The 12,405-nt window shown below is 34.6% G+C and overlaps 1 protein-coding gene across 2 annotated transcripts; it reads right to left on the bottom strand.

The window, feature by feature from the left end:
* Positions 1 to 2,597: 2,597 nt before the first annotated feature.
* Positions 2,598 to 12,402, bottom strand: LOC125672021 (non-structural maintenance of chromosomes element 1 homolog). 2 transcript variants are annotated; one of them, XM_048908075.2, is made up of 8 exons: positions 12,298 to 12,402; positions 11,991 to 12,126; positions 11,746 to 11,885; positions 8,774 to 8,851; positions 8,390 to 8,539; positions 7,646 to 7,762; positions 6,456 to 6,597; positions 2,598 to 3,184 (listed from the first exon to the last, which is right to left on the bottom strand). In XM_048908075.2, exons 2-8 carry the CDS (start codon positions 12,109 to 12,111, stop codon positions 3,120 to 3,122), a joined length of 813 nt encoding a protein of 270 aa, XP_048764032.2. In that variant the 5' UTR covers positions 12,112 to 12,126; positions 12,298 to 12,402; the 3' UTR covers positions 2,598 to 3,119. The 2 variants fall into 2 exon arrangements, with proteins under 2 accessions (XP_048764032.2, XP_048764033.2); XM_048908076.2 differs by having other exon boundaries at positions 12,220 to 12,347.
* Positions 12,403 to 12,405: the final 3 nt, after the last annotated feature.

Below are 12,405 nucleotides of genomic sequence, written 5' to 3'. Positions count from 1 at the left end.
ATCCGGAGAGCGGTTTCGGAGGAGTTGCGTCCACAGAGTGTTCCTATAGTGTACTATGTACAAATTCAACAAAGTCCAATAACTCCTATAAAATTTGTCGAATCAAAATGGTAGCACAATATTATCAACTACACATGGTGACTAACAATCCTACAAATTATGAACAAAATCCGTTGAGCGGTTTCAGAGGAGTTGCGTCCACAAAGTGTTCCTATAGTGTAGCATGAACAAATTCAACAAAGTCCCGTAACTCCTGTCAAAATTGTCGAATCAAAATTCCGGCATATGATCAACTGCACATTGTGACTAACAATCCTACAAAATCTGTTCAGCGGTTTCTGAGGAGTTGCGTCCACAAAGTGAAGTGGGACGGACGGACGGACACCGGTATTTCCATGTCCCCTTCCGCGTTGCGGTGGGGGACAAAAAACATTCCAACCACATTAAACATATTATAGAGGCCTTCCTGGTGCTCACCTCAAAATTCAAATTAACACTGTGAATACTGAATAATGTCCCTTGCATTGATATTTGACATTTTACGCATAAGATCACGTGATCAATTAGTTATAAAGGGTCCCTCTATATAGAAAAAGGGTAGGGTATTTTCATGAGTAAAAGTAAACAAAAATGAATTTCAAATATTACTAAGAGGCACGTAGGAAACGATGCTCACATGAGTCACCATTTTCATAAAGGCTTACAATAATTTAGGAAACTTATATCATTATAATTTAATTGATGAGAGCAATAATTGACGCATTAATCGAATATAATAATTCAATTATTGCGCGCATCAGCTGGATTTATGTGCGCAGCATTAAATTGAATCATTGCTCTCTTCAATTGTATTGTAGTGCGCATCAATTCATTTGAAGAGAGCGCCTATCGAGACCCCATAATGTCGTGTCTATTGTTTCGTCAAGTTTGCTCTTTCTTTAAAAAAAAAAAAGAATTAAAAATACCAGCATATGACTTTTGTCATTGACATTTTTAAATATGGACAATTGATTATAGAAAATATGAACTTCTTCCAGTATTTACTAAATTTTCTATTGTAATCACTGAGTAAAACTCCAACAGAACTCCACAATACAATAATTAACTAATTCCATCAATCCACGACTTCTATAGAATGCGACTGTAGAACCACAGGCACTCGACGTTTTCAATATCTATAATAAAAAATGAACATTTTGTTTATAGGAAGACAATTTGTTTATTATAGATATTTAAAACGTCGAGTGTCTGTGTGTAGAGCAGCAAATCTCAATTGAAAACAAGTTTCAATCCACAAAGAAACTCGATACGTAAACGGAAAAAAAAAATCGTATTTAGTGTAGTCTACCTACATCCTTTCCAACATCAACACTAAGTCGGATTATATTTTAATTTTTTTTCAATTTTAACAAAATGCTTTTTAAAATGAATTCTGGCTACAACTGAAAGCGACACTCCCGAGCTCTTCTTACACCTGAAAGCGACACTCCCGAGCGCTTCTTACATCTGAAAGCGACACTCCCGAGCGCTTCTTACATCTGAAAGCAACACTCCCGAGCGCTTCTTACACCTGAAAGCGACACTCCCGAGCGCTTCTTACACCTGAAACCGACACTCCCGAGCTCTTGTTACACCTGAAATATACTGCAGACGGCTTCACAAGGACAAAGGGATGCAATCCATTAATACTGTAAAAAAATGTCCTATTTGTAAAATGATACAATCATCGGAGCGCAGCAAAATATGACATCGTTACATTAATGTTACGATACATTTTCTTAACCATCAATCCAAGGGTGTCATCGTTTGAGCGATTACGGTGCAGCTTCTTTTCTGTTCCACAGTTGAGATCTTATATCGCTATATTCTTAAACCGCTGTCTCAAAATTGTAAAGTACCGGCCAGTAAAAGAATTCTTTGAAATATTTTCCCGCTATACTTGTGTCCAAACATACCTTGAAATATTCATTAACGCCCCATGCGAACTGAAAACTTGCAAGTTCAAATAAAGGTATCGTGGGGATCCGGGTTTAAAATAGATTCAATAGGTTCTCGGTACCCCTTGCTTGTCAGAAGACGCGACTAAAAGAGCGGTCCTTCAGATGAGATTGAAAAAAACGAGGCCCCGTGTCGCAACAGGTATGGCACGATCAAGATCCCTCCTGGCTCAAAGACCGTAAGCACCGAGCATAGTCCTAAACTTTGCTGTCCTTCACCGGCAATGCCGACGTCTCCATAAGAATGAAAATTTTTCGAGAGGGACAGTTAAAACAATATACATTCATTTATTCTCACTCCAAGAACTAATCCGTGTCTCGCCACGTGCTCCGGTCCTAGGCGTAAATCAGTCAAACGCTGTTGAGTTCAATTTCCTTTTAAGATTGCAGAATACAGACACTATGCTACTAAGAAAACAAGCTGATGATTGTATGGTCTGTGACGTATGCTGAAAATTGCTGCTCATACTAGTGTGTGCCATGAAGCATTGGAAATGGCAATACAAAAATAGCACTGACCTTTAACCTGAAAGTGTGACATAACATTCACCTCATCCAAAGAACAATGTGCAATAGGAAGGCAATGAAACTACAACTTCAGTCTTCTTTGTTTACATTTATTTCAGAACACATATTCCCATCAAAGAGTTGTAAAAAAAACAATATTTGCATTCAATGTTAAAATTCAGCTTTCTATTTGTTCTTTTACATTGGTTGTTTAGAAATGCAGAATACAGTAACACTAATACATTACGAATTACTACCTTCTGTAATTTTCTCATATGCTCAATGTTAACCTGTAAATATTTCAATTTCGTTGAAGAGAGAAATAGAAAATGTAAAACAATATGAATCAGTAAGTGCTTCTGGAAAAAAATCATTTTCATTATTTCTAATATTAATGAGCACAAGAAATATTTTATCAGAACTTCTAAAGTAAAAATTAAGTTCAGATATACTGTAGTGTCTAAAATTAGATAGCTTAATTTCCAAAGTAAGGAGGTGACTAAAAGCCCCTCCCCCAACTCACAATCTAAAAATTGGCATGTACGAATATTTCAAATACCAACACACTGCCATCCTGTCCAATCATAAATCACACTAAGGTCACACATATACAGTTCAGCTAACATCTGCCTTTCTCTTTCGTTGGCTCTTTTCTGGAGACCTTGAGTATAAAACCTCCTCTGAAATGCCAAAAAAAAAAAACCCACCACCATTAGTTCTAAAGCCATGTAAGATGTTACATAGTTTGAAGAGCAATTAATTTATAACATACAATATTCTTTGTCAAAAACATTCTAAATACAACTCACAATTCTACAAATAATTCCTATTCTAATTTATAATTTCTGAATGTTTTATATGTCTAATTTTATAACGGTCTATCATTGTTAAATTTCAATAAAAAGAAAAAATATGTAGTAGAGGTATAACCATACACATAAAACATTTTCTAGTAAATGAACGCATTATGCCAAGTAGTGAGGAAACTTGAACATATACCCATGTATGTATTTCATTCCTATCATCAGTTTAAAATCATACATCTTTACACAACCATAAACATAGCACACATAAAACATTTTCTAGTAAATGAATGCATTATGCCAAGTAGTGAGGAAACTTGAACATATACCCATGTATGTATTTCATTCCTATCATCAGTTTAAAATCATACATCTTTACACAACCATAAACATAGCACACATAAAACATTTTCTAGTAAATGAATGCATTATGCCAAGTAGCGAGGAAACTTGAACATATACCCATGTATGTATTTCATTCCTATCATCAGTTTAAAATCATACATCTTTACTCAGGGCTGTTCCATTAAAACATATGAGGTACCCGGGGAAGGCACTTTAAAATTTGGGTAACCACCCATAGAAACATAAAAATCTAACGAGGGACCACTCACAGAAGCAATTTTAGATAGTGTGGCACCACCCATAGAAGTGAAATAAATGTGAAATACACTTTTTCTTTAAATTCAATATGTATGAATGACTATTTATAACCCCTGAATAGAGGTCTATTTTCAGATGTTCCCAAGCATGATAGTAAAGAGAAGAGTATATCTTGGGTGTCGTCACCATTCAAATAACTGGCCATCAATGAAGCTTGATCATAGAACCATCAATTTATTTTATCAAGACTGTCTTTCTTAAACATGATGAACTAAATTAATTTTATAAGTCTACCTGTTCATAAAAAGCCTAGTATTGTAAATGTTCAAAAACAACTATTAAAAGTTTTAAAATTGACTAGTATTTTGAGTATTAAAAAACAAGAAAATGTGTCGCTTTACGTAAATAAAATGATATTCTATGTTTCTTAGTCAATATATAAATTTACAACCTGCAACTTAAGATTTGTGAGGCTCTATTCTACCGTTTTCAACAATTTCGATAAATTCCAATTTCTCGATTCATATTTGTGCGCCATGTTTGATGTACTGAAGTTTCAACTTCCGATTGTCAAGTCATTTGCATATGTCATATAAAGTAGTATTTACATCAATGGACAAGTATGGAGGCGAAAGCTATTTTGTCGGTATTGAAAAGGTTTGAATTTAATATCAAGTTAAAAACCGAACAGCAGAGTGTAAATTCTTTCTGCAACAATATGATTTTCCTTTCTTTGTCGAAGTGGCTCAAGTAACTACATTTTCGCGCTGATAGTCAATGTTTAGCTTTTTCATTAGATCCACCTACGAGATTTCGCGATAACAAGCATGGCGGAGCAGACGAAGAATTTTGCATGCTGTACATTATATTTAATGAAAAACACCTTTATTAGACATGCCCGAGCACAAAGTTGGTACTCCTTTTGGTGTAACTGTAAACAACACTTGGGACTAATACACAGTGCAGAGTTTATTATCGGTTATTCATAAAATTATTTTGCACCATTACGGAGATCCTATGGAATTGTAGCCTCATCCCGAAAACGTCAGAATAAAAAAAAATTGGATAAGGCTACATTATTGCAGCTAGAAAAAAATAAAAAACCGTTTCAATGGACCACGAGCACGTTTCGTTTTCCATTTTGGACAAGGGAGATAATCCTAATTTCCGGTCGCTATAATTTTAGAGTTAAACTGGAAACGATAACCGGATCGCGGAACCTCATCGACCGAGATAAAATGAAGACAGAAAACGGCGTTTGTTTCACATTCTACTTTCAACCCTTCCCTTCTCTTGTTGCATTCCTCTCAGTTTCGGTAAAAAATAAAGATTTTATCAAAACAACCACCCACAGATGCAGTTTTCTGGCAGTAGGTACCCACCATATATGCAATTTTCTACCAATGACAAGCACCCATAGATTTTTTTTTAATTGCCGTCCCCAGGTACCTCATATGTTTTAACGGAACAGCCCTCAGAAGAACTTTATAATAAATTCTCCCTTATTTTACAAAAGCAGGACTGCCTTGCCTTTTATTGATGTGAACAAAATTTGTTTCATGCATTTTTATTGTGTAAAAGAACTTTATAACAATGTGGGATTTATTGTGCACTAAAAATTGTTTCCACAACAGACTAATCAGACTTCTGGTGTTCCTGAACAGAATTCAAGATACAGTAAAAGATGCTTATAATGAACACGCTTATAATGAATTCATGATTAATGCAAAGTAATAGGAAATTTTTTTCCCTATGTCAGAGAAGAAAATATTATAATGATAATTTTTAAAGGATATAAAGTTTGGTTATAATGAACTGTCGTTGGCCCTGGAGGTTTACTATAGCTGTGCTTTACTGTATAATGAAGTTTGGTTTTAATGCTGACCCCAGAGGTTCACTATAACAATGTTTTACTGTATAATGAAGTTTGGTTGTAACAGACTGTTTTTGGCTGGTCCTAGAGGTTTGTTATAACCATGTTTTACTGTATAATGAAGTTTGATTATAATGAACTGTTTTTCGCTGGCCCTAGAGGTTCACTATAACTGCATTTTACTGTATAATGAAGTTTGATTGTAATGAACTGTTTTTCACTGGCCCTGGAGGTTCACTATAACCGTGTTTTACTGTATAATGAAGTCTGATTGTAATGAACTGTTTTTCGCTGGCCCTGGAGGTTCACTATAACCATTTTTTACTGTAGTAACATTTTGATGTGTATGTACGAAGCAACACCTGGAACAATGGAGTTACATAAGGCTGTTAACACTATAATGTATCAATCTGAGATTTTGTTCTTATTTTTGGGTTGCTTTATTTTTTAAGCTATGATGATATTTTGATTTTTTTTTTTATGTTAATAGGGTGAGAATCGATCATTTTTCATGTGTATCAATACAATATTTTGTTCACAAATAAGTAAATTGGATCGGGCAGCAGGCATAGCCTAGTGTTTGACAGAGCATTGGATGAAATAGTGGAGTTTCTTTCTGTAAAATTCTCCTGTAAACTTATTATTATATCACATTTCTATCTAATTACTAACCTTTTCTTGGCGTTCTTCTAATGTCATGTGACCAGGGTTTTTTACAGCCTTGCTTAGGACATTTTGGAAACTCATCTCTCTCAAAAAGTTTGCTGGCACAGTGAAAGTGGAGTTTTGTGCCACATGCAAAACAAGTTTGTCCCTGAAAAATAAATGTATTCAATAAAGTACACTGAAAATATTACACATAGAATAAACACAACAAGTGTACACAAAACGCATCTCCCAGCAAAGTAATTCTGGTACCAAAAGAAAGGTCTTGTCACAAGGAATATAAAATATGAAAGCCTTATCACAAACCATTCAAAAGTTATGGACAAAGTTAAAGTTTTTGTGGACAAACAGACCAAAAATCATATGTCCCATAATCTCTGATTACGGGGCATAAAACTAATCTTTACACTAAGCTTTACATCAAAACTTCATGGACAGTAAGAGCATTCCATGGAACACGTGTTGCTGGCAATAGCATCATTTATCCATCAATTCTGATACCAGCTTTCTAAATAACCCAGGAGTCTGATGTCTGGGCCTGTTAAAGTTTCAAACAGTCCTGCTAAAGTTCCAGATGGGCATGTAAAAGTTGACAAGTCACATTCCCGCGAGGCATGTCTAAAGTTGGACTGGCTATTCATGTGGATTTTTAAACATTATCCAATGGATTGTTTTAAGTATGATGTATCGATTATTGCTAATCGTAATCATTGAAATGTTTTACTCAACCTGTTATCCACAAATCCAAGCAACCCAAGATTGATACGGATTACAAAAAGAAGCATGTCTGAAAATAACAGTCACAATGTTAAGTTGATCAGCCATGATTGAAATAAATCTGACACCAGCCAGATCAGGGCTCGAAATTAACATATGCCCGTCAGTCCATGACTGGTTAAAAGTCTGGCAGACTAACTGAAGTTTGCGCCAGTTAGTCTGATGGGATTGGTCAGTAATCCAAAATGCCACTTGGAAAGCATACTTGTGAAATCTCAAATATGCATTAGGATATCAGACGAACCTGATTAGTAAATATAAATCTCACTTTAGAGTTGCAATATTGTCCGAGGTATATCTAGTTAAATTCCATTATTTCATTTGAATAACATTAGCTGAATATGTTTAATTATTTCTGGAAAGCTAATGGACTGGTAAATTTTTCTGCAGACTGGTTGAAATTATACCCTGCGACCGACCTTAAGACAGAGTTTCTTGCAGATGTTGCACTGCGATACGTCTTCCTGGTAGATTTCTTGTATGTAGTGATCCAGCTCCAGGAGAGATCGCGTGGCTAGACTTATCTTCCCACGGGTCTGAAAAATGTGTGCAAGCTTTTATCATCTCTTCTAAGGTGGCTCACTACACTAATCCGAAACTTTATCCACTGGAGGTATGATGATAGACAAACAAATCGATCAATACAAATAATTTGAATTCACAAAACATTTAAATTGCCATCTTTGACCTAGTATCATAATAAGTACTTCTTGGTGTAAAGAGCAAGTTTTTAATAAATATACACATATCAAGAAAAGAAATTATCTATTCAGAAAGATAGTCAATACACAATACAAATGTACTAAAGACAAAGTTGAACTGACAGTAAGCGTTATTTATCTTTAATTGTACATCTATAACATATTTTGTATTGGGAGAGGTTCTCTAAGTTGCTAGAACTTGTAACTAATCCCTTGGTATACAAACATACCATCTTTATCCATTTGGTTGCTAGAACTTGTAACTAATCCCTTGGTATACAAACATACCATCTTTATCCATTTGGTTGCTAGAACTTGTAACTAATCCCTTGGTATACAAACATACCATCTTTATCCATTTGGTTGCTAGAACTTGTAACTAATCCCTTGGTATACAAACATACCATCTTTATCCATTTGGTTGCTAGAACTTGTAACTAATCCCTTGGTATACAAACATACCATCTTTATCCATTTATTGGTTTCCAGACGAGACAACAGATCCTCCGCATCATCCTTGGACAGCTTCTTGACATTTTCCAGTCGACTGACCAGATTAAGGGCTTCCGTGGACCCTACTTCAGCATCCTTAGATGCCACAATGATTTCTATCTGTAAATAATATTAATATAACAACAAGAGAGAAAATTTGGATTCCAATCCAGTCACCCTGAATCTCTAGTCAGCTATTCTACCAACCAAGGAGTTATCTGGCCACTAATGGTTGAACTCAAATCAGGCATGTATCTCAGAAAATAATGGCTGGGGGGAAAAATAAAATAAAATTTGATGGCGTTACAGAAGACAAAATTAAATTAGCCATTCTTACGCATATTTTGTACTCACAAGTTTTTTGAAGAACTCCAATTCACTTGGCGTGTAGTCTGATGCAAGCTTTGTGATTGTCGACTCACTCGTACAAACCTGAATGAGTGTCAAACTTAAAGTTCTATATTCAAACTCTGTGTACAATGCAACTATATTTCACTATAACACTATATAAATTCACCAGTCACCAAGAAATACATTGCCTGGGGGGGGGGGGGGGGGATCTTGATAGCTTATTGTACTAATACTTATTAAAGTTAATACTGATATCTTGATAAGTTTGTCCACTTGATAAAAGCATTGGTCACTCGTTACATGTATCCTATTTAAAGGAACTGGTTCACAATTGTTGAATTTTTATTTTTTTATGTTTGATGTTAAACATTAAAAATATAACTAATTTAATGTTGACAGCCAAAATTTTGACCTTCTGAATGCAATAATAAAAGCAATATTTTAGCCTTAAATCTGTGATATGTAAACAAAGACTTGAGTCTTTAAATGTATGTACAAACAAACCAGTGAGCTTCTGTGATAATATTTAACCTTAATTTTTAGGTGAAATCGTTTTAAACACATTAGACAGTAGATTCTGATCAATAAAAGTGAAAAACAAAATTTTGGGGGGAAATCGTGAATCAGTCCCTTCAAGTATCTATAAGAATATCTGACATGCCTTTTAACTGGTGAATATAGACAATTGTTCATGTACAACATTTTGACATCTACAATGCATATTTCATGATTCGGTCACGTCACCATTTATTTCAGATGTCAAAAAACATGGATACTGAAGCAACAACATGTGTTTGAGACTGCACATGCTACAGTAAAATGGTCTATTTTTTAAAAATTAATCTGTCCACTAATTTGATTTGTGAATCACACAACACTTTGATCAAAACATGATATCAAATTTTAAAGGTGTGAAAAAAATTGCATAACACACAATTCTGTATACCACAGGTAATTATATCACCTGGCTTCAAATTTACTATTAAAGAGTAAGCTAAAATTCGACCAGAAAATAATGGACATTTTCTGAATTCATTTCTGCATATCTTGGGAAGTATACTGAATTTCCGGATGAACTTTGGTAGTAATATAGATTATGTGTTATAAATATGTTGTATGGTGTGACCGTTGAAACGAGTGAAGCCCATTAACATCTTCCCAGTCTATGCAAAAGTTTTTTGGACCACACAGGACATTCGGTTTTGTATAATAAATGAACACACAGGACCGAACCAAATTTTGTCAGACCGTAAAAACTATTAATGTAAAAAAGTTAAACACATGAAAATGCAGAACCAAGAAAATCTTATTTATCATACTAGTAATACTATTGATATTTTATCTTAAGTAGGCCTAAATGCTTTTCTTATACCAGGGGATCACTCCCACATAATACTACAAACGGTCCATGCGGTTTTAATTACATTCATTTACATATTTGGATTTGTGCAATATTTTTTACTTATAACAAACATTTAAATGACTCCGCGTCAAAATAATGAAGCCCAAAACAGTACACTGAGACATCGGACGTTCTGGTCTGGTGTAAAAAATGTTACATCGGACCCGAGGCACTGCACATCGGTCAGGTTAGAAAGTCTTTCGCATAGACTGTCTTCCAACACAATATTTAACCCACCTCTTCATTTAACGAGCGAAATATAACACAGTCGATGTAAACAGTTGCATTGTGACATTATATTAGCTGCAATTATTTTTTCTTTCAAACAAAGCAATTATCAACAAATCATACGAAGCTAAAGAGAAAGCTTGTCTGGAATTAAAAAATGTTTGAACAATTTATTTTTCAAACCCGTTTTATTTATGAGGTTGTCAATGACATATATCACAGTGACGCCAACATTTTCCCAGAAGCATTAAGGGTAATACTAATCTTTTTTCAGCTGATGAAGAGAAATCATGCAACTCATGTGTAATCATTGGAGCAAGCTCGTAGAGACACAAGCTTTGCTCCCTATAATGGAATACAGATAGAATTTTACACCATATGAGATAATGTTTTTTAAATTTCAAACCAAGTGATTTAAGTTGAAAATCATGCGTACAATTACGCATTAGCGAATGTAAATACGCTTCACACTCCCAAAGTAATGCATATTAATTAGTCCACGTATTTGTGATACATGTAGTATGATATAGATATGAATTATCTATTCATATGAATTGAGGTTAGCCCAGGACTTGATCATACATGATATTTAGCGCTATGAAACACGTTTTGATGACAATCACAATTTTGAAAAATTGGAAGAGTTAACTCAAAACATTATTACATAGGCCTACTTGTTATACTTCTTTCTTAAAGAATTATTGTGCGGTCGAAAGTACAGATAAAAAACTTGTATTATCAATCGTGGACAAATGATATACAGAATTGGATAATAATCATGTGACTGAGTGTCTGACATATTCAAATTTAATGTATCAATGATAAATATCAAATTCCCAATGACAATGAATAGTTTTAATAAAAAGAACTACAAAGGATTTTCCTTGTAAATAGCTGGAGCGGCAATTTAGTATCAACTTTAAGTTAAAGTTTAACGGAAGAAGTATCGTTTATCTGGTGACATCTTCTGTGCAAAAGAGCAAAGATAATCTGTAAATTAACAAAATACACTTTTGAATTTTTCTGAAAAGCAAAATTCTCATTGATTTGAAAATCAGGGGGTAAATACTCTTTGTGGTAAAAAATTATTTGGAGCTCTGGTGTAGCGGTCACCCAGCCAAGTGCTGATCACGCTTGCCGCTGCTTAACTTGCGTAAAAAAGAGAGAGACTCTACCACATCACCAGAAAAGCTAGCTCTCTAGCGAGGCAGTATAAGTTCCCTCTTACACTGTCCGCTACAATATAAAAACCTACCAAGACAAATCTGGAGAATTAACATGTATGCTCGCAATATACTTAATCGAAATCCTGAAAACTGCTAAATTAGTCCAATTTGATTATTACCAATCCATATGAACTCGTGCCATCGTCTTCACATACACCTTTACGTATTTGCATGTGTAATGGTTCTGTGTGGTGGTTTACAGTTCTTACAAACTCTTTGAGCGCTTCTTGATTTTCTTTTTCATTCTCTGTGTATCGCACTGCAATGACATAATAAATAGAATGTTGTTATTTCCAACTTTCAGCATGGGTTGAAAACTGTCTCATATTTAATTTTAAGTTGAAAATATGAAATGCTGTATTACAGTTGTATTTCAGACAACAAATCTTGAAGAGCTGCTTCACTTCCTTAGCGTTCAGGATTCCTCTAGACATAAATGACTGTAGAAAGAGTCGGTGTCCGTCGTTCATCTTGTAATGTGACATTGTGACTGTCAGTACCTAAAATAAATTAAGTTAAAGGAAATTCGAGCTACAATGCAAGTTCGGTGTAATTCAGTAACTAATTAACATGTCTAGTGTGCTAGTAAGTACCTGTAAGGCCTATTTCTGTACTAGTCATATATATTTTTACTTGCATACAAAATCGCCTGTGCTTGTGAAGAAACTCACTCTTGCTAAAGGGCTTTCCGGGGTTTCCCGCCCTTTGTCAAACAAATTTGAAATCTCAAAACAAATTTGAATTTCTCTAAACAAAAGATCTCCCAGTTTCCATATCAG

This window comes from Ostrea edulis, chromosome 4 (assembly GCF_947568905.1).
Source record: "Ostrea edulis chromosome 4, xbOstEdul1.1, whole genome shotgun sequence".
NCBI lineage: Eukaryota > Metazoa > Mollusca > Bivalvia > Ostreida > Ostreidae > Ostrea > Ostrea edulis.
This window is presented reverse-complemented; position numbering and strand designations above follow the sequence as displayed.

Bases quoted from the DNA above. Each gene is read 5' to 3' on its own strand.
- LOC125672021 (XM_048908075.2), bottom strand. From the start codon at position 12,111: ATGTCACATTACAAGATGAACGACGGACACCGACTCTTTCTACAGTCA. The intron at 8,852-11,745 runs GTAATAATCAAA...ACACTCATTCAG, and splicing joins GCACGAGTTCATATGGATTG to GTTTGTACGAGTGAGTCGAC. The intron at 3,185-6,455 runs GTTAGTAATTAG...TTGGCATTTCAG, and splicing joins TAGAAGAACGCCAAGAAAAG to AGGAGGTTTTATACTCAAGG.